Here is a 23,596-nt window from a genome sequence, read left to right as displayed (position 1 = left end):
GCGCGCACAAACCGGCAGCCTTCAGACAGGTGTGGACGGGCGGAAAAGGACAATTACCCGACAATTAATAATTTAATCGAGCAAATCCTTATCGACAATTAATCGTTAGTCGATTTACTGTTTACATCCCTAACACAGACAGACGCAGGGGTGTCAAACATGCGGCCCACGGGCCAAAACAGCCCAGAAAAGATTCCAATCCATGACATGAATGTAAAATGCAAAAAAACACACTGAAGATATTAACCCATAAAGGCAAAGTGCTACATTTGTGTCAGTTCCCAGTTGAATTTTCTCTATATTTAACCTTTCTTAAGTGATTTATCACCATTTATTATAATATTATCTTCTGTACCTTGTATTTTATCAGGTATTTTCCTATATTTAATTCACTGATCATGTAAATGTTCATAAAAGCTCAGATTAAAGCTGGGGGCATTATACCAAAAACAGAAAACTGCAGAAAAAGTGACTTTTTCAATAAAATCTATCATTAACTGAACATAAAACAAGCATTTCCATCCAGTGTTATTTATCCAACTCCATGAGTTTTACTGGGGAATCAATGTTGTAGAAGATGACGGTGTTTCCATGTTCACTACAGAGCCTCTGAATGTCCAAATGGGTCATATCTGATGACCATGAAAACATGACAAAGTGCATTTTACACCAATAATGTACATGTATTGATAAGATTAGTGGATCAACAGGTTTAGATCAGTAGATGGTTTGGTGATGGTAATGTGATGGTGATGACATGATGTCATCATGTCTATGCTTGTGCTGATGTCAGCACATCAGTTGCCTCTATGTATGTGACAAGTTTGAAGTAAATTGAAACAAAATTTATATTTTTCCAAACATGTGAAATTTCAGCCATTATAAGTAAATGGGGGAAGAAAAACAAAAGATTAAAAAAACTTCCTAAAAAATTTAAACGTGGACCTACTTTTCCTAAAATGTAATGACATTTATTCTGGGTCACTGGTAATCTATAAACCCAATTTGGTATGAATTCAACCAATAGTTTTGCTGCTACAGACTTTTGAAATTTCACCCATTATAAGTAAATGAGAAAAAAATATATTTTTTTAAATTCATACAAAATTTGAACTTTGACCTACTTTTCCCAAAATGTAATCAGATCTATTCTGGGTCATTGGTAATCTATAAACCCAATATGGTATGAATTCAACAAATGTTTTTGCTGCTAGAGTGTTAACAAACAAACCAAACCAAAAACGATACCCCTTGCCTCCCCTTCAGGGGGCGGGGTAATAATGTTAACATAAATATGAAGTTGAGGCATGACATTGTTATAATTGCACTTATTTTCTTAAGAAATGTCAATTTTTTTTTTTCATCTTCAATAAAGAAGGGTCAGTTCAAGCGTTCAGTGTCAAAGAAATCACTTTATTTGGAGCTCCATAGAAAGAGATATCACTCAGACAAAAGACTGAGACGGTCTGCACCCAAAAATACAAATCACAATGTAGTCTTCGGTCTCCCATGAGAAAATTATGATGTGTCGAAAGTGTTTTGGTTAGTGTCAGGAACTTAGAGATAAGACCCCTGTGAGAAACGTTGGTCTGGCCTTCTACTGTGGACACAACACAAAAGAGGTCAAAACTGCTCTATAATACACAGTGACATGAATATATCTGAAATAGAGTTAGAAGCCTATATGATATATGAAATTGTAGTATACGGTGTGTGTCTAAATGTATGTTGATTCGGATTGCTCTTCAACTGAGTCTTCCTCGGTCAGAAGGAACAGACAAACTCCAATGATACAGTTCTGAGGTTTAATGAGGCTGAAGAAATGGGAGCAGGTACATGGGAAGCGATGCTGGTACAGGTATTGGTTGAATGATTGAGTTGGTGGATATATGTGTGTAAGTGTGTGAATGTTTGTGTGTGTGTGTGGTTATCTGCAACAGACAAGGAACAAAGGAAATGTATCAGTAACAAAGCGCTTACACATTACACTGGAATGCAGTATAACAGACCTGCAGTAACATAAAGAATCCCACAGAGGGCACTCTAACATCACGTATGCTCAATGCCATATAAACAGACCGGCAGTAGCATGGCGAATCCCACAGAGGGCACTCTAACACCAATTACGGTCATAGGCTTAAATAGCGTGATTAACTAAACGGTAAAAAGATGCCACACGAGCTAAATAAAACAGTGAATAAAGACAAATACTGGTCAATAATAGGTTACTGACAGAGTATAGTCATCCACTAGATACTTTGGAGCGCACGAGGAGCACTGCGGCAGGCCTTAGCGGTAGCATTAGCAACTGAAACCACAGGTACAACTTCACTATCTAACCCCCAGAAATAACACGCCTTTCATGCAAAATACTCTACTTACATCTTAAGGACGCACACGGTGGTTATACATTCAGGATTAAGAAGAATTATGACAGGATGTCAATTTCTGCTCTGTGGATGCTGCTGTCCTGCCGGACCAAATGAAAGTAGCATACGCAACCACGAGTGAGCAGAACTGCAAGTCAAAACAGATGCATCCTGGGTAACGTAATCCTCCATCAGGGACTCGACTTTTAACAGCCGCCCCTGTATTTGCAGGACAAATACACTCATTAAAAAGTCCACTAGTTTGGAGGCGTGTCACTTGTGTCTTCAGGCACTTCAGGAAGCTCCACCAGTTTGGTTACAGGGCGAATGTAGGTACTGTCCTTAACCTTCACCTCTGCGGCTCGGACAATGCCATCTGTTCCGGGGAAAACCTTGGTGATGGTCCCAACAGGCCACAGTCCTCTGGGAAGGTTGGGGTCCATGATCATCACGATTTGTCCCACAGCAGCGTTGTCAGTGGATTTCCTCCATTTCTGTCTCAGTTGCAGCCCTGGGAGGTAGTTCTGGACAAAGCGTTTCCAGAAATGGTCACTTATCATCTGACTGTGCTTCCACCTCCTGTTGGAAAGGGCATCATGAGGGCCGTACACTGCCTGTGGTAATGCAGCGTCGTGCCGCCCCATTAACAGAAGGTTGGGCGTGATGGGGTCCGGGTCGGCCACATCAGAGGAGGCATACCCGAGAGGTTTAGAGTTGAGGATGCCTTCAACCTCTATGAGAGCTGTTAAGAGCACCTCCTCTGCCACAGCCTGGTCTTTCAGGACAACTTGTAAGGCTGACTTGACTGACCTGATTTCCCTCTCCCAGGCCCCCCCGAAGTGAGGAGCATGAGGTGGGTTGAAGTGAAAGTTGATGGTCTGCTTAGCCAGCTGTTGCTGCAGCTCTGGAGCCATATTCTCAAAGGCGTTCTGCAGTTCTTTATGGCCACCTCTGAAATTGGTGCCCTGGTCAGACCACAGCTCATATGGTTTCCCCCGGCGGGCAATGAACCTGCGTAATGACATTAGGAATGAGTCAGTGTCAAGGCTAGGAAGAAGATCTAAGTGAACACATCTAGTGGTGAGGCATTTGTAGATGATCCCCCAGCGTTTCTCTCTCCTGCGTCCACACTTAATCAAGTACGGTCCGAAACAGTCTACGCCTGTAGACCAGAATGGCGGTTTGTACAGTCTCAGCCGAGATGAGGGAAGGTCAGCCATCTTTGGTGTAGACGGTGAGGAACGCCATCTCCTGCAGTCCACACAATGATACTGATGGTTTTTAATGGCCTGGCGTCCTCTAAGGATCCAGTAGATGCGGCGTATCTCAGCATAAAGTCTCTCTGCACCAGGGTGGAGGAGCTGGGTATCATAATGCTTTATGATGAGCTGGGTCAGAGGGTGATCAGGTGCCAGTACAACTGGGTGAATACTGACAGGATCTACCTCTGTAGCATGACGAAGGCGGCCGCCGACTCTAATCAGTCCGCTGAGGTTGTCATACTCAGGGGAAAGGGCACTGAGACGACTGCTTGGGCATACAGAGTGGCCTGTTTGAAGGGCTTGAACCTCCTCTGGGAAGCTGTCATTCTGTGCAGAGCGAAGCAGCTGGGTCTCTGCTTCCAGACGCTCAGCTGCAGTGAAAGAGGTGGCAGCCACCCCATGCAGGGAGTGGTGAGTAGCCACAATTAAGTCATCCATTGACGTGTATTGTGCAGCATCTGGCAGGTTCTGGGATACAGATGTGAGGCCACAGAAGGCTGTCTTTCTGAGCTCCTCACTACCGTTGTCTGGGAACTCTGTGGGGGGCTTTGGCCAGGTATCAGAGGTCTGTGAGAGGAAATGTGGGCCTTGTGCCCAGCGGCTGGAGACAGTGAGCTCTGACAGTGGTTTCCCTCTTGTGATGTCATCTGCTGGATTATCCTCAGAGTTCACATACCCCCACTGTTCTGGTGAGGTTAGCTCTTGTATCTCGCAGATCCGAGTCCCCACAAAAACTTTGTACCTGCATGAGCTCGACTGGATCCACTGCAACACTGTAGTAGAATCTGTCCACAGGTAGACCGAGTGCAAGGGTAGTGAGAGTTCAGTTTGGAGCACCTTGGCCAGTTGGGCACCTGTGAGCGCAGCACACAGCTCTAGCCGGGGCATTGATACTTGTTTGCGAGGTGCTACTCTGGAGCGAGCCATGATGAAGGAAGTGGAGATGTGTGCCTGCTGCTCTGTGGCTGTGAGGTAGGCGACAGCACCATAAGCCCTCTCAGACGCGTCACAGAAGATGTGAGCCTCATATATCACACTGTTGGCCTTATGAGGAGTGTAGCAGCGGGGAATGGTGATGTGTTGGAGATGGGACAATTCTTTCTCCCATTCGAGCCAGGACTGAAGCAGGTTTCCTTCTATGGGCTCATCCCATCTTCTCTCTGTGCTCCACAGAGCCTGCACAATGAGCTTTGCCCTTGTGGTGTACGGGCAGATATAACCCAATGGGTCATACTGACTGGCCAGTACCTTGTAGATATTGCGCAGTGTGACAGTGGTGTAGGTGACTGGGCGGTGCTTGTATCCCAAGACGTCGGTTGGGCAGTGCCAGCTGAGACCCAATGTTGACTCCTGTGGATCAAGCCTTTTAAAGTTCAGCCACAGTTCACAACTATCTGACCGGGCTGTGTGGGGTAGGTGATCAACCACCTCTGGGATGTTACTCGCCCACTGTCGTATCTCAAAGCCACCTTGGAGGAGCAACTCTCTCATCCTGTCAATGAGCAACTTTGCCTCCTGTGGGTCCGAAAGGGACTGTAGGCAGTTGTCCACGTAGAAGGCTGTGTGGACATCTTTATGGGTGTCTTTGTGCTCCTTCACGTGGCTCTGAAGGGCAAAGGTAGCACAGCAGGGGCTACACGTTGTCCCAAATGGCAGGACTCTCCACTCATATACATCTGGGGGCCGCTCTGTTTCACCGTCTCTCCACAGGAACCGCAGCAGGGGGCAGTCTTCAGGGAGCAGGCGAACCTGGTGAAACATGGCTTTAATGTCTCCACTAACAGCCACAGGATACTGGCGGAAGCGGAGAAGCACACCTAACAGTGTAGGCCCCAGGGGAGGTCCTGGCAGGAGGTAATGGTTGAGAACAGTCCCTTGGAACTCAAAGGAGCAATTAAAGACCACCCGAGCCTTGTTGTTGTGATGTACAATGTGGTGCGGTACATACCAAGATTCGGTAGAGCTATGAATCTCTTCTGGAGATAGCTTCACCACATAACCAGTGTCTACCAACCGCTTAATCTCCTTGTTGTATGTGAGTGCCAGGTCTGGATTCTTGACTAGCTTACGCTCAGTGGACCTCAGAAGACCTTTGACTACTTCAGGAGAGATGTGCAGCTGAGGGAAGTCCCTCTTCCTGAGTAGCGGAGTGGCATATCTCTTTACACCCGCCACAGGCACTCTGATGGTTTTGGCCTCTAACATGGCTATGGCCTCTCTGTCCTCCTTTGAGCGGGTAACCTCCTTCTCAGGTCTATGGAGGGGAGCGTCTAGTTGCCACAGACGCTGCACATCCTGGTGTAGGGCCTCGGCGGGAGAAAGGCATGCTACGTTCAGGCAGTGCAACTCCCCTTGCCTTGTGGGCATACTGCTGCTTGGGCCTTGGATGGCCCACCCGAGCTTAGTGCAAACTGCCAAAGGTCCATGAGCTGGGCCGCGTAGGACTGGACGGACAGGAGTTATAAGGTGAGCATTGTCAGAGCCGATCAACACTAGAGGCTGTATCTGGTTGAATCCTTCAAGCTGCACTCGCTGTAGGTGGTGGTACTTCTCCTTTAACAGTTCCACTGGGCAAGACTGCTCGGCTAGGCTGAGCTGTTGGGCAGTAAAGGCACGTGTTATTGCATAGCGAACCTTTGGTTTGGCTTTGGGGGATACCTGAAATGAGACATAACCTCCCTTTATCTGGATCACATCTTGACGGATAGTGCGCAGAGATAGCATTTCCTCCTCCTGTGATAAGCCTAGAGACTTAACTGCAGCTGGGAGTATAATGGTTTTCTCTGAACCGTCGTCGAGGAGTGCATATGTGTCCAGAGATTTCTCTCGGTGGTGTAACTGGATGGGCACGACCTTGAGCATTACTCGGCTTGATTGACTGAGAGGACCCAGGAATACTTTGCTGGTGCTCACTGTTAAGATGTTAGGATCCCGCTTCCTCGCCTCAGCCAGATCATGGAGCACTAATAAGTGCTGTTCTCCACAGGTGCTGCATGGCTTCTTGAGGGTGCACTGCTCGGGAGTGTGTTTACGGCCACAGCGCCAGCATTTGGATTTCTCCTTTATCCAAGTGGCTACAGCATTGAGTTCTAGCTTCTTAAAGTCTACACAGCCACTGAGGTAGTGCTCTGTCCCTTCACAGTAAGGGCAATATGGCTTAAACTTCTGTTTCTTCTTAAAGGTGGAAGAAGGACTAGTAGCTTGTGCTTTAAGGTCTGTCTTTGGCTTTGGCTGCGCAGGATCTGTGCCATAATAAATGGATGTGGACTTACTTTGAGTCTTGCACCCTGCAGAGGATCTGGGGCTGCCCCTCTCTGGGCGTGGTCTGTCTGATGGCTGTGGCTGTGTAGCTTGTCTTGATAGCTGCAAAACTTGGGACTTACGTTCGAGCCATTCAGACAGGTCATACATGTTGTATGTGCGGCTGCTGCCAGTGCGTATGACACCACGTGTGATGCAGTACTCAATAAAACTATCTCTGTAGCTAGGAGGGAGCTTACTGAGTAACCTGTCAACATGTGAACCGCACTGGAGCTCACTAGCTGCGACATCGTCCATAGTACTAAGGAGGCCTACTAGGCTTGACACTGCTAGGGAAAAATCCTCAAAGGCTTGAGGGTCACCTGCTTTAATAGGAGAGCAGTTAAGTATAGTACTCAGCTCACTCTGGACTAACTGCCTGGGCTGCCCATATCTCTGCTCCAGAGCTCTCATTGCACTAGAGTAGGGAGTGCGATCATGAATGTAGCGCCTGGCCACCTGTAAAGCACAGGGATGCTCTAAATGATCCAGCAAGATGTGGTATTTATACTCCTCTGTGAGGTGAACATGTGGCCCAAGTAAGCTGTCCAATCCTTTCTTCAGTAAGGCAAAGTCACTCTCTCTTCCTGATTTGAATGTCACCAGTCTAGGCTTTGGGATGCCATATGAGGAGGCTACGATCATCTCCATCAGGTTTGGCTGGGTAACCTCTGCTGCAGAATGCATGGTGGCTGGTGAATGATATGCAGCAGGTGTTGACGGGTAAGCAGAGGCTGACTGATAGGCATCAGAGTAGTGACTTGTTGAAACAGGAGGCGGAGCCACATAAGGCTGGCTATAGGTCTGCGGCGCTAACACTCCCTGTGGCTTATACAGGGGTGTAGCTGAGGCTGCATAGATGGGCTGTGCAGAATCAGAGAGTACCTGGTTAGAGCTGCTTAGAGGCGGCTGGAGTTGGTACGTCTGACTGTAGAGGGGATTGGCCTGACGTGGTTCAAGCCCCCCAAGCTGCACTGATTGGGCCACTTGAAAATCAGGTTGTAGAGACTGTTGCATCACATGATTCACTCTAGTAGGCTGAGCGGGTAGCGGTGCCGGCTGGATATCTGAATAAACTGGAGGGGTTCTCAGCTGTGGTGCAAGCTGTAGAGCAGGCTGACCTACAGGCTGGAAGGCAGTATTCCTCCTGGGTTGAACTGCTGGCTGTGATACTGGCGGTGGCTGAAACACAGGCTGAAGTTCAGCAGGCTGCTGTGCTGGTCGAGCTATAAGGCTTGCCTTTTGTGGTGGTAAAGATGCAGCAGGTTCAACTGGCCTTAACAGGTTCACAGGTGTGCTAGTGTCCAGCCTTGCTGCTGGTGCCATGATGTTCAGCTGATCAGTGGTACGGACGCTGCGCATGCCCAAACTGCTAATGTGTGATGGTTGAAGGAGAGTGGGAACGGAAGCAGCTCTGTATTGTTGTGGAGCATGACTGCTTTGAGGGAGAGGGCTGCAGGACTTGCATCCTTGCTCCAATTTCTCCATACGCTTGGTTAATGCACCACTGGTCTCCTTCATAGTGATTTGCATTTCATCCATCATTTTCAATACTCTGCCCCAAGCTGCCTCCATTATGCCCCATCTTTCAGATTCCTCAGAACTGCTGCTTGATGCTTCCTCCTCTGGATCAGGTAAGTCGTGCTCATAGTCCACCAGATGTCCCGGAAGCTTCCTGCTCCTGCGTGAACGGGGACTGTGCTTTGGACTGTTCCTTTGAGAAGGTTCATCTTGTTGAGTTGTCATCTTGTTGACTCAGCCAATGAGCATCCGGCTCGAAGGACCACTTGTATTATACGGTGTGTGTCTAAATGTATGTTGATTCGGATTGCTCTTCAACTGAGTCTTCCTCGGTCAGAAGGAACAGACAAACTCCAATGATACAGTTCTGAGGTTTAATGAGGCTGAAGAAATGGGAGCAGGTACATGGGAAGCGATGCTGGTACAGGTATTGGTTGAATGATTGAGTTGGTGGATATATGTGTGTAAGTGTGTGAATGTTTGTGTGTGGGTGTGGTTATCTGCAACAGACAAGGAACAAAGGAAATGTATCAGTAACAAAGCGCTTACACATTACACTGGAATGCAGTATAACAGACCTGCAGTAACATAAAGAATCCCACAGAGGGCACTCTAACATCACGTATGCTCAATGCCATATAAACAGACCGGCAGTAGCATGGCGAATCCCACAGAGGGCACTCTAACACCAATTACGGTCATAGGCTTAAATAGCGTGATTAACTAAACGGTAAAAAGATGCCACACGAGCTAAATAAACAGTGAATAAAGACAAATACTGGTCAATAATAGGTTACTGACAGAGTATAGTCATCCACTAGATACTTTGGAGCGCACGAGGAGCACTGCGGCAGGCCTTAGCGGTAGCATTAGCAACTGAAACCACAGGTACAACTTCACTATCTAACCCCCAGAAATAACACGCCTTTCATGCAAAATACTCTACTTACATCTTAAGGACGCACACGGTGGTTATACATTCAGGATTAAGAAGAATTATGACAGGATGTCAATTTCTGCTCTGTGGATGCTGCTGTCCTGCCGGACCAAATGAAAGTAGCATACGCAACCACGAGTGAGCAGAACTGCAAGTCAAAACAGATGCATCCTGGGTAACGTAATCCTCCATCAGGGACTCGACTTTTAACAGAAATATATGAAAATATATATGAATATATATGGATATAAGTAATTTTGCCATTACACAGGTTATTCACATCTTTTTTCATAATTTTGTGGGGGTTTTTTACACTAAAACAAAGTGAAAAATTTGGACTTGTCATTATTTATATATAGGCTGTTATGCTGTTATTTTAATGGTCTGGCCCACTTCAGATCAAATTGGGCTGCCCTTGAAAGAAATGTAGTGAGACACCCCTGTTATAGACTGATAAAGTCAACACTGACGCCTACATTGCAACTTGTTCGACACTTAATCTAAACACTGTCACAATGATATATACAGCCTTTATGTAAGATAGGGGAGAAAGACACTGCTCACTATTAAGTGGAAGTGAAAGTCTAACCCAAAAAACAAAGAAAAGAAAAACAACCTGTTTATTATTGTCACTTAAAAATCAATAAGATATATTTACCTCAGGATCTTTGTCTTTTAAGAGTGGAAATTAAGTACACCTTCACAGCCCAGCCAAACAATTCTGTTCATGTAATTGTGTTAAAGCTGTAGGAGCTGAGATCAGGAGGAAAATACTGAATTTACACCTGCCTCCTGTCAAACCAAATCACAAGACTAAATATAGTCCAGTAAATAGAGATGATCTGATGTTGTGTCAAGCTGTTATGGGAAAATGATGTCACTGCCCCAAACTTCGAGTCACACCCTGATCAAATCTGCCAGAATCTGATCAGCGATTGGTAATCACAGCTGTCAGTCACATTTTTAACCCCCTGTGTCTGAAAACACCCATGATTGGCCGAAATCTGGGTGTCATGCAATAGAATTTCTACAGCCCAAAAACACAGCGAAGGAGTAGATACAGAAGTCTAGTTTTCTCTCAGATTACCTGAATTACAATATGCTGAAAGGTAATGATGGAAGTTTAGCTTAAAAATTAAGCACTGCCGCTTTCATGGAAATTCCCATTTGTTATATTTTCTTTGAATAACCATGAAAACTAGAAGCACTCGGAGAGCGCAGACCTCCGCCAAGGCTGATCAGTGGCCCCCCCCCCGTGGGCCCCCCCACGCCAAGGAGGTTATGTTTTTGCCAGGGTTTGTTTGTCTGTCTGTTTGTTTGTTTGTCTGTCCGTTAGTGTGCAACATAACTCAAAAAGTTATGGACAGATTTTGATGAAATTTTCTGGTCTGCGCCCCCCCCGTGGGCCCCCCCACCCCCGATCACCACCAAAATTTAATCATTTCTTCCTTATCCCATTTCCAACAAACCCAGAAAATTTCATCAAAATCTGTCCATAACTTTTTGAGTTATGTTGCACACTAACGGACAGACAAACAGACAGACAAACAAACAAACAGACAAACAAACAAACAAACAAACAAACCCTGGCAAAAACATAACCTCCTTGGCGGAGGTAACAATCAACATATTAGTTAAGTCATATTAGTTCATTTTTTTTAAATTACTTCCTGTAGATGGCGTCCTCCTGTACGAATGCATTCTTGAAATCTGCTGTTGAGATTCCTCATTGACCGCTGCAACATCTCAGCTGGGATACTGTGAATTTCATCCTGAATTCTCTGTTTTAACTCATCCAGAGTTCTTGGTCGAGTCGTGTACACTTTACTCTTGAGATAGCCCCACAAGAAAAAATCACAAACGGACAAATCTGGCGATCTAGGGGTCCAGGGAACATTACTGAATCTTGAGATCACATGGTTACCGAACAATTCTCGCACAGCCTCCAATGATTGCCGTGCAGTGTGTGATGTCGCTCCATCCTGTTGAAACCAGGTTTCTTGAACGTGTGGAAAATTGTTCAATTCAGGTGTAACGAAGGATTGTAACATCTCCACGTAACGATTCGCAGTGACAGTGACTGAGATCCCCTGTTCATTTTCAAAAAATCCATGGTTACTAAAATGGGGGTGTGTTTACTTGCTGAAGGTCACTGTCTCGCAGTGCTGCCACTTGCTCATGTCTGCCAATACGCACTTCAAAAATTCCCGTTTTTTTGGGTCACCCTGTACTTTGGTAAATGACAGTTGTTGGAGATGCTTGTTTTTACGTTCGGTTAATTATGTATTTTACTGAAAAAGTCCCTTTCTCTTCTGTCTTCTCTGTTTCTGATATAATAACCCTCAACTTTAATTTGATCTACATGATCAGTACAAGTACATGATCAGTAAATTAAACATAGGAAAATATCTGCTTTCTACCTAAGAACGGAAAATACTGAGCATAATAGTAGAATAAATGGTGATAAATCACTTTTAAAAAGTTAAAAATAGAGGAAACATCATTTGGAGTTAAGACAAAAACAGCCCTGGGTCTTTATGTGTTAGAGGTATACTGTGAAATATTTACACTGTTACAGATTTTGACGAACTAAATATCCCATATGTTACCGTCTTATACTTGGCCACAAAAACAGGAATGACCCTTGTTAGAGCCAGTGTTTGGTTTGTCTGTTCTAAGCTTTTTAATTTTTATTTCAATCAGTGATAATGGAGATGATGGTCCACACTCCACATGTGGTGGTAATGCACCTGAACCCTGAATGCCACCCATTATAGTATGTAACGGACACAAGCTGGAAACATGGTGGCTGATTTTATATTTGTATAAAAGACACAGATTTAGATTTTCAGGTGATTATACACTAATGTACGTGAATATAATCATACAGTTACACCACCTTCAATCTTACACACCTTTAAGGCTGTTATAAAGATGGGGTTTAATATTTGATAGGCCTCTGAAAGTTCTGTTTTAGTGACTGCCCACTATTCTCGCTTTCCTCTCTCTCTCTCTGAAAAAGGATCCTGTTTTTCTTTCAGATTTTGTTTCATCTTCATAAAAAGATGAAGAACATGTCCAAGAAGTCGGAGCACTCCAAAAGAAAGGTACCCCTCTGCAATGTGAAATTATCACCTGCTGCCTCCTCACTGTGTTTCCTTCTCAGACCGGAAGTGTGTGTGTGTGTGTGTGTGTGTGTGTGTGTGTGTGTGTGTGTGTGTGTGTGTGTGTGTGTGTGTGTGTGTGTGTAGGTGTGTTGTTGTCAGGTCTGATCTAATATCTGTGTACATGTACTTCGTTCCTCCAGGTCAGTGCTGTGTTTGACTGCAGTCTTTGGGTGTGTCTGTGTTTTTGGGTTGCTCAGATTCTGGTTTTGGAAATGAATGAGCAGCTGGAGCTTTATAATTATGATACTGATGGATGTAATCTAGTTTTATTTGTTTCTGATCTTTGGGCGGGGCTGAGCACTGAGCATTGTTAAAATTGTGTCTATAGTTCAGCTTCTGTAACAACTCACTGACAATTATCTCAAGGAAACTGACACAGCCTCTTTTTCAATGGGGAAAAAATACACATTTGTGAAACAATGGGCTCTTATCTTAAGAGTTCAAGTGTCAACTTCATTTCAGAGTTTTTACCTCCGCCAGGAGGGATTGTGATCACTTTGCTTTGTGTGTTTGCATGCGTGCGTGTTTGTTTGTTTGTTAGCAAGATAACTCAAAAAGTTATGGAGGGATTTCCATGAAATTTTCAGGAAAGGTTGATACTGGCACAAGGAAGAAATTATTAAATTTTGGTGGTGATTGGGGGTAGGGGGGCCATGGGGGCCCACTGATCTGCCTTGGCGGAGGTCTGCGCTCTCCGAGTGGTTTTCTTGTTAAAATTGCACTTGTCTTTCTTAAGAAATTTAAGTTTTTTCAGGTTATTCAGATTTTTTGGATAGTTTCTAAAAGTAAGAATTTTCATAAATTAATTTTTTTTGCACTAAAAAAAAGATAAAAAATTTGGAGTTGTCATTATTTTTAGGTTATGCTATTATTTTACTGGTCCGGCCCACTGGAGATCAGGCTGAATGTGGCCCCTGAAGGAAATGAGTTTGGGACCCCTGGTATAAAGTGTCAGTGCAGACACAGATCCTGTTCCCATCATCAGTGTCTTTGAAAGAATGGAAGAATGAGAACCTTGGACCTCTGGAAAACCACCACTGATACACAAATTGACAATCAGCCGCTCCATCTCCCTCATCACTTCTGTTTCTCTACATTTTCACTGCGTACGTGACTTCAGCTTTGTCCACAGGCCTCCCCTCAGACCTCTGAGCTGCTGATCAGGAACAAAACAACAACAAACAACAACAAACAACAACAACTCTCCCAAACAGATGTGCTGTTTGACCCACACTCATCACTTCTCTAATCCGTATCACAGGACGGAAAGACTTGAACCCATCCCACATTGGGTTTCTGTGGTTCCTGGTTGCTATGGTGACCACAGTCAGAGATGTAAACTTGCAGACACTGTTATCGTGCCTCATGATGCTTGTGGGAACAGAGAGACAGGAAGTGTGTCATGATAAAAATCAGCTCAACTTGAATTCATGGTTCTGGGTCTAGATTCAGTTCAGTTACTGAGTTTAACCCTGTCATGCATCAACTATGAATAAAAAATTAGGTTGATTTTATTTCTCAAAATCAGGCTAAAGTTTAAATGCATTTCATCATTATTTTTTTATTTTTTTTTTACCTCCGCCAGGAGGTATTGTGATCACTTTGCTTTGTGTGTTTGCGTGCGGGTTTGTTTGTTTGTTAGCAAGATAACTCAAAAAGTTATGGACTTATTTTCAGGAAATTTTCAGGAAATGTTGATACTGGCACAAGGAAGAAACTATTACATTTTGGTGGTGATTGGTGGGGGGGCAGATCTGTCTTGGCGGAGGTCTGCGCTCTCCGAATGCTTTTCTTGTTTGCTTTGTTTTTGTTTCAGTCTGCACTCTAAAAATGAAACACTGTGGAAACAAAACAGGACTCTGTTATTTAATATACTGAAACTTATAAAGATGATGATTTTAACTGAATCAAATATGTGATGAAAGGCCCACCATCCAAAGACATACGCCTCAACAGGATAAGTCAGGGGTGTCCAATTCTGGTCCTCGAGGGCCAGTATCCTGCATGTTTTAGATGTTTCCTTCTTCCAGCACACCTGACAGTCATTATCAGGCTTCTGCAGAGCTTAATGATAGGCTTATCATTTGAATCAGGTGTGTTGGAAGAGGGATACATCTAAAACATGCAGGATACCGGCCCTCGAGGACCAGGATTGGACACCCCTGACTTATCCTATTAAGTACATGTCTTTGGATGGTGGGCCTTTCATTAAGCTCTGCAGAAACCTGATAATGACCGTCAGGTATACTGGAAGAGGGATACATCTAAAACATGCAGGATACTGGCCCAAGAGGACCAGGATTGGACACCCCTGGGATAAGTGGTCAATTTAAATCACTTGCGAGTGTGAGGGTGCCTGGTTGTGTGTCTCAGCTCTGTGATGAACTGACGACGTGTCCAGGGTGTACCCCACCTTTACCCACAGGTACCTGGGATAGGCTCCCTGGGGGACTGAGTGGTTCAGAAAACAGATGGAGGAAGTAACATCGGTATCAGCAAAAGAATTTTGCAGGCAATACATCCTCAGTTTGAATTTTATGGATTCAGGGTCTTAGTGATTTGTCTCCAAAATGGTAAAAAAAAAAAAAAAAAAAAAAAAAAGCACTCACACAACTAAGTGGTAAATTTTTTTGAAAAAATATTTTATATACAGTATATTTAAGTGTAAAATATTACAGCAATGGACATGTATAGCATCCTGACAAGTGTGGCCAGTAGGACTCAAAATGCAACACTCAGCATTTACTGTGAAAGGGAACAGTTAATGAAGTTATCTCACAGACTTTCTGGGCACAGAATAGTAATCACTCCACAGTGTGGTTAATGATCCTTCACCGAAGCAAATGGAGTGAGGAAAAAAAAAACAGGCATCAGAGATGAGCAGGTATGGAGAGCAGGAGACCCATGTCTAGACAGAAGATCTGATGAAGACTGATGGTCTGACCAGGGTTAGAAAGTAACACAGGTGTGAATGACAGGTGTGTAGGGGAGGGACCAGAGGTGGACGGAGGTGGACAGAGGTGGACAGAGGTGAACTGAGGTGGACAGAGGTGAACTGAGATGGACAGAGGTGGACAGAGGTGAACTGAGGTGGACAGAGGTGGACAGAGGCGGACAGAGGTGAACTGAGGTGGACAGAGGTGGACAGAGGTGGACGGAGGTGAACTGAGGTGGACAGAGGTGGATGGGGGTGGACAGAGGTGGACTGAGGTGGACAGAGGTGGACAGAGGTGGATGGGGGTGGACAGAGGTGGACTGAGGTGGACAGAGGTGGATGGGGGTGGACAGAGGTGAACTGAGGTGGACAGAGGTGGACAAAGGTGGATGGAGATGTACTGAGGTGGACAGAGGTGGATGGGGGTGGACAGAGGTGGACTGAGGTGGACAGAGGTAGACGGAGGCGGACTGAGGTGGACAGAGGTGAACTGAGGTGGACGGAGATGTACTGAGGTGGACAGAGGTGAACTGAGGTGGACAGAGGTGGACAGAGGTGGACGGAGGTGAACTGAGGTGGACAGAGGTGGATGGGGGTGGACAGAGGTGGACTGAGGTGGACAGAGGTGGACAGAGGTGGATGGGGGTGGACAGAGGTGGACTGAGGTGGACAGAGGTGGATGGGGGTGGACAGAGGTGAACTGAGGTGGACAGAGGTGGACAGAGGTGGATGGAGATGTACTGAGGTGGACAGAGGTGGATGGGGGTGGACAGAGGTGGACTGAGGTGGACAGAGGTAGACGGAGGCGGACTGAGGTGGACAGAGGTGAACTGAGGTGGACGGAGATGTACTGAGGTGGACAGAGGTGAACTGAGGTGGACAGAGGTGGATGGAGATGTACTGAGGTGGACAGAGGTGGATGGGGGTGGACAGAGGTGGACAGAGGTGGACAGAGGTGAACTGAGGTGGACAGAGGTGGATGGGGGTGGACAGAGGTGGACTGAGGTGGACAGAGGTGGATGGAGATGTACTGAGGTGGACAGAGGTGGATGGGGGTGGACAGAGGTGGACTGAGGTGGACAGAGGTAGACGGAGGCGGACTGAGGTGGACAGAGGTGAACTGAGGTGGACGGAGATGTACTGAGGTGGACAGAGGTGAACTGAGGTGGACAGAGGTGGACAGAGGTGGATGGAGATGTACTGAGGTGGACAGAGGTGGATGGGGGTGGACAGAGGTGGACAGAGGTGGACAGAGGTGAACTGAGGTGGACAGAGGTGGACAGAGGTGAACTGAGGTGGACAGAGGTGGACGGAGGTGGACAGAGGTGGACGGAGGTGAACTGAGGTGGATGGAGGTGAACTGAGGTGGACAGAGGTGGACAGAGGTGGACGGAGGTAGACAGAGGTGGACAGAGGTGGATGGGGGTGGGCAGAGGTGAACTGAGGTGGACAGGGGTGGACGGAGGTGAACTGAGGTGGACAGAGGTGGACAGAGGTGGACGGAGGTAGACAGAGGTGGACAGAGGTGAACTGAGGTGGACAGAGGTGGACAGAGGTGGACAGAGGTGGACGGAGGTGGACAGAGGTGGACGGCTCAGCCACGCCCTGTAAACACAGATGCAGGGAAAACCAGACATTAGGACAAAACACATGTGGACCAGGAACACAGAGGTCAAAAGAGGAAAAGGTGCAGAAAACTGTGGATTCCCAGTAGATCCAGTATTTATGCATTTAAAACAACAGCTGTCAGATACCAGTCAGATGTGTCTGCGCTCTTTACATCACATTCTGCTCCAGAGGTGGACTGGACGTCTAAGCAGTTTGTCCTCGAGTCAAAGTCCACTTTTGTACCAAATTAGACAAAAAAAAATCCCTCAAGGTGTTCATGAAATAAAAATGAAGTGGCTGCCTTTGGTTTTCTCCCTTCTCTTCCCCTCCAACACCTCACACACTTTAGAAACGTCTAACAATAGATTAGTTGTTTCCCACACTTTGCTGTGTCATTGTTGTGTCTTCCGTGCAGCTGCACTTTGGGCTGTTTACTCTTCGCTTTATTCTAAATTGTGATGGTGTTCCTGGCATTTTCTTATTAACTTGGAGCCAAATTTCAGTTCCCAACTTTATTAGTTTTTATTCCAAATTGTCACAGACCCTTTAGTTTTAGTTTAGTTTATCGTTTATTTGACAGGGACATTGTGCAGTCACAAAATTGCAACAGTGTTAGCCTAGAGCTCATTTGCATCTGCAGTCTCTGGGCAGGTAAACAGACAACAGTTAGTACAGAATATAAATATACACGACATAAACAGTTGACAGATAATTTAAAAACGAAGCATTGATACAAATACGACAATATAATATAAAGCTTTAAATACAATAATAACAATGTAGTCTAAAAAATATATTTTATGTACAAACAGGGCATACAGTTAACTTTCTACTTCATCTGCCATTGGCTAGTGACCTCCAAAAATTTACCAGCCAAAAATATTTTTCACCGGCCAAATTAAAAAATCATGCCTTATTTGACTTAAAATATTTACCATACAGTTTTAATATGAAAATCCAACCTAAGCATCACTTAAAGAATACAGTTATGTACAGATAAAATTAGATTATTGCTATTTTATTAGGTTATGTTTCATTTCAAGGTGACTGCTGCATCATCATGTAATAAAAATATTCGAAAGTACAACCTTTGACATTAACTGAGCGAGTCAAACGTCTGTCTGAGAGCTTTAACAGGAACGTTCTATTTAACCTGCAGGCAAAGGGACAAGACAAAAAAAATAAACTGGGATTGAGTCTAAATGAAATGAACTTCACAGACCATACATATTTTTCTAGAATGCTCTATGAATATTAGGGCTGAGTAAAAAAAAAATCAGTTTGATTGATTTTATTTTAATTTTGCATTATCGAGTAATAGTGAATGAGATAGACTTTTCCACAAGCACCAGAACCGGGTACCGCTGAGGTACGTCTCATGGGCCCCTGTGGGAAACGGAGCATCTCAATCTCGTTTGCTCAGGTGTGTGTTTTTGTTTTACACGCCAAACTATTTTTTCACCCACTACTGGCGTTAATTTTACGCCCTGTGTACAAAACATAAATAGTGGATATGAATGGTATTAAAAGGTCCTACTGTAGTTATAGCAGTGTCTTTATTTAAGATCAAGCCCTGAGTGTAATTCAGTAGTGCAATATCAACAAGTCTGACCCCGTGATTAGACTTGGATTTAAAATGTGTTTTAGGTGATTGGTTCAGTGTTAAATACAGCGTCAACAACCACAGAGACGTATTGTGATCTACAGTCACAGAAAACATTATTAGCCCATCAAAAGTCATAGAAAACAATGGTTTTGCGATCAAGTCCTAACTCCTGTGTGTATCATGTGACTAAAACAGACAGAACAGAAAACATGGAATGCCTAAAAGCACTGTTTTTGTCAGTACAATGCCATAGATATTATTATAAGAACTGAAGTGATTTTGGTTATTATCAAGAAAACCACAGAAAATGGATGGAAATCTGCTCTGAAATTAAACTCTTATGAGCTATTTTTTTGTTATTATCATTATATTTGTCCAAACACATGTACCTTTAGTTGTACCAGGCATTAAAATGAACAAGGAATTGAAGATTCCAAACATAAGCTCTTAAACTTCAAAAACGTAATCATGTATCCAAATGTGTGTCTGTCGTTTAAGGTTATCCATAATTCTGCTGCTCCTCCCTTGAAAAGGTTTATTTCTTTGACTTCTGGAAAAACATCTCGAACTACTCCATCAACAGCACGCGGAGAGTGCAGGATTCCGAGACACAAAACACCATTTGCAAATTCAACGTTCTCATGTGTGTCCATGCGACAGTGAACACGTGATCAACAGAACTACGAACAATTACAAACTCTCACACATTCTCCCGCATGGTGAAAAAACAGCTACTGTCAAACCAAACCTGTAGCCATAATGTAATGTGATGTAAACATGCTCAGAGTGTGTGTGACAGACTGCAGAGTGAATGGTTGGATGTGAATGAATATTTTATACAGATGGAGTTATAAATATGCATTTTTTACAGTTTTTTAATGTTTTAGTTTTTATTAATGTCTGTTTTTTTAATGATAACCTCAGCCTGCCCAGGCACAACAGGTGGAAATTAGCACTAGTGCTAGAACCTGACACGCTACATCTGTCCTTCTTAACCCTTTCATGCATAGGTCACTCCAGTGGACAGTTCTTCTCCAGCTGTTCTCTTGTATATTAATGGGTTTTGTTGTTTTAGTTCCATATCAGCCGACACAGTGGACACTGATGCACCATCCCATACACTGACATTCAGACCATTACTGTAACTTTACTATTCTTGATGAACCTGATCTGCACTAACATGTTTGAGTGTAAATCAATTGTTATTTGTTAGACAAGAAGGTTTTTTTTTGCATATTATCTCTATGAAGTGAGTAATTACTAGCATTAGAATATGTTAAAATGTGAGAAGACATCAGATTAGCAGCATTAAAAATGTTTTTATTTCATTGTTTTCATATCACTTTCTAATATTGGGTTTTAAACACGTTTCTTTACTTCAAAAATTAAATGCATGGATATTTTTGTAACTCCATAGAAAAAAAAAAAAAACTCGATCGCATTGTTTTGTTCATGCCTGAGGAGGAATAAAAACACTGAAGAAAAAAGTCTTGACTAAGGTTCTCACAATTCATCCATGAAAGGGTTAAGGTTAATGTATTTTGTGCATTGTCCCTATCTAAATAAATAAATAAAATGATATGAAAAATATGACAAAGAAAACAAAGGTGGTGTAATACTTTTTTCTGCGACTGATAGCCACTGGACCCACATGCTGAGGTGGTCTGGGACACTTCTGGACACACATGTAATTTTAGTGCTGATGTCGGTGTTGAATATGATGCAAAACCATAATAGCTGCTGAGTAGGGGGAGAGACTCTGTGCAAAGACCTCTCCACAGTAGTTCTCATTTAATCTCAACTTGGGACTCCAAAGTCATCAGGCCATGACCCACATTCACAAAATTCAACACAAGCAAATTTATTTTTTCAGAACTAGGCCAGCTGCATGTTTACAACGTCATTTCTAAAGCCATATATAGATATTTTCTTCTCTCTATTCATAGTTCATTAGTCTAATGGTGAACTGAGTAAACACCACTGTGAGGTCCTGCTGATTCTGATCATAATGACTACAATCAACACATAATTGTGTATATATGCAAAATAAGTGAGGTTGTATTTCATTTAAAAGACTTGTGGCAGCTGGTTCTATTCCAAATGCTGGCCTTCACATCCTACATACAAAGACCTAAACTTAGCCTGTCTCCTTTCACCAGTCGTGGGCCACCAGGACCAACAAGGCCAGACTAAAGAATTAGAATCACTGACCTACATTTACACCCTGCATTCTTATATTTCTTCCACAAAGGTATATTAAATTATTCCCAATAGTCTATACTTTTTATTTTGTTGCTTTTCTCTAGATCACTGCTTCCAATAGCCTATGTTAGAGTGTTTGTCCAATCATATTTCAGCCATTATGTGTTACCGGGTAAAATAAATCTGCCTTGAGCTTCTGTAGATTAACATAAATAACAACAAACCTATAGCTATAACCAATCAGATTTCATGTTGGCCACATGGGGGCGATGTAGCAGGGGTACAATAACGTCAGCATTTTCACATCATTTAATTGGATGGTCAAAAAGCATCCTAGTGAGAGTTTAGCAACAAAAACATCTGTATCACTTAGCATCAGCTAAAATATGTTGGTTTGGATTGAACAGCTGTTTTCAACCCACCATGGCTGATAGAGGCGATGAAATGGATTTGGTTGCAGACATACTAAAAAATAATGGTGAACATAGTGCATTTCATTAACAGTTTTATGTTTTTGACATTGTATTAAGTAAATATTGATTATTGTGCTTGAGTTGATGTATATGGCTTTACCATGGTTATAGTAAGGAGATCTGCTGAACTGGGTTTTTTGCTTTAGTAATAACATTTATTTTCACTATGTGAGATACCTGTGTGTGAAGTTATATCGCATTTTTGTGTAATATTGATGGTGTATTATTAATATTAAAAGGTGGATTAGGTCAGGTAGGACACCACTGAAGACCTATGTGTGAAATACACAGCCCCCCCACTGACTTTCAGTCAACTTTTAGCATCACTATGGCAACAGCTAACCGGTTTGTCTGTCCATCTTATCTGTCAGTCATCACATAGTTAAGCATTTGAACAAAGAACTTTAACAAGAACTACAACTCAATATGTTGTTCCATTGCAGCAGAATCACGCAGGCACAGAGCTACATTACCCACTTTCGTCTTTTTCCTCTAATCTTTGTGTCTACTTGCACCTGTAAAGCAATTTATTTTGGTAAGAGGTGAAACCTAATTTTGTTTGTCGATAAGTTGTGGTACTTACACTGGCACCTTCCAGTAAAGCCAATACGGTTGAATCTCAGGTCAGCCTGTTACCCATTAAGAACTTCTAAAAAATTCATGTGATTACCAAGTGTTTTCACGGTGCTTTTTACTAATGAGAAAGTAGTGCTGAAACATTAGCCTGTTTAAACACACAAAAAGCCCTGACATTAACATTCATTGTGTGCTCCAGCTTTTCTGCTTTTCTCTTTAATTTGTTCATTTTTGTTTCTGTACTGTCTGGTTTAAGACTGTGACCCATTCAGACTCAGACCTATGACCCACCTTTGGGCCATGACCCACCAGTTGAATCACCTGGAATTGAGACAATATAAAGATAATCACATGCACAATGTTTTATAGAGAGAATCTGTCCAGATTTGAGGAAAAGAGGAAAGTTACTTTTTTTATTGCCAAATGTCCCGTAACTTTGCTACATAATGTATTTTTTTGTCTCTAGATGTTTCTCAATCCAAACAATAGCACACTTCAGATCCATCACTTCTGTTATTACCTTTCACAATAAAAGCTCTAAACCTGTACTGCATGACTATTTTAGTCACAAAAGCATTTGATAGAAGGATCACATGTCATCAGTTCACATCATCACATTGGAAATTTTGTCGCAAAGTGGATTGTGGGAGTGGGAATTCCACGTGCAGCAATGCTGCTGTCTCTTGGTGAGTGCTGAACCCAAATGTGGCCTTTACCTCCATCCACCGACTATACTCATTCTTTAAAACAACCCTGACAGACTGTATAATTACCTCCGCCAAGGAGGTTAGGATTTTGTGCAAAAAATTAATGCAATTTTAACAATATTATGCCTCGACTTATTATTTATACATGTACAGTACACACAATGTTACACAAACATTTGGTAACAGACAGAATATTGTTAAAATTTTGGAGTTTGGAACTAAAATTTGAACAATTTCTACAATATTCCATCTCTTATTGTTAAGACTTCTGGGTGACATGACAAAGCTGTTAAGACTGAGTAAATGGCTTTAAATAACTTCACTGCTGGAAATGGTAATTGTTGGGTTTCTTTAAATTTCTTTATATGTTTACATATTTTTTGTCTAATTTTTATTAATAACAGTAATGGTTAAACAAGTGTGGCAATTTATATTTATGAACAGGCGGGGTTGCCTGAGGTTATATATGGCGGCTGCGGCCCATCCTAATCAGTCTGTTCATTGATCTGTTCACCATCGGCAGGAGCACACAGCACATTAGTATGTAACACACGCTATCAGCTAATGTAGACTGCTAACGGTGTTTAATCATTAACAGATGCTTGTGTATGTTATCTTCTGCCATGCTAAGTTAGCGTTACTTTACAGTGGAAGGATGTTTATGTTTGTTTAACTATGACTTGTGGGAATGCGGAAGTTCGGCTGTGGCGTGAGTGCTAATTATCAATGCTAGCCGTATCTTACGTTGCCTTAAATATTCTTTAAATTAATGATACTGGCGACTGCCATAGTAAACGCTGTAGTAAGCGACAACGTTAATCCTTAATCTGCAACAATGTCGCGGTGCAGCGCATTTTGGGTTTGTTTACGTTGTGGTCGGCATGTGTAGTTATTAGCCCACGGGCTCCCATTCATAAAAAGGCTACGGTGGCG

General features: G+C 43.4%; 1 protein-coding gene across 1 annotated transcript in view; it reads left to right on the top strand.

Annotated features, from left to right (window-relative positions):
• The window catches only part of galr1b (galanin receptor 1b), a 51,932-nt gene that overhangs the window by 2,618 nt on the left and 25,718 nt on the right, over positions 1 to 23,596 (top strand). The window contains exon 2 of the mRNA XM_030131166.1: positions 12,431 to 12,496. Within this exon, the coding sequence (XP_029987026.1) occupies positions 12,431 to 12,496 (66 nt within the window). The remainder of the gene's footprint in view (positions 1 to 12,430; positions 12,497 to 23,596) is intronic.

The sequence above is a fragment of the Sphaeramia orbicularis genome, chromosome 3, assembly GCF_902148855.1.
Source record: "Sphaeramia orbicularis chromosome 3, fSphaOr1.1, whole genome shotgun sequence".
NCBI classification, from domain to species: Eukaryota; Metazoa; Chordata; class Actinopteri; order Kurtiformes; family Apogonidae; genus Sphaeramia; species Sphaeramia orbicularis.
This window is presented reverse-complemented; position numbering and strand designations above follow the sequence as displayed.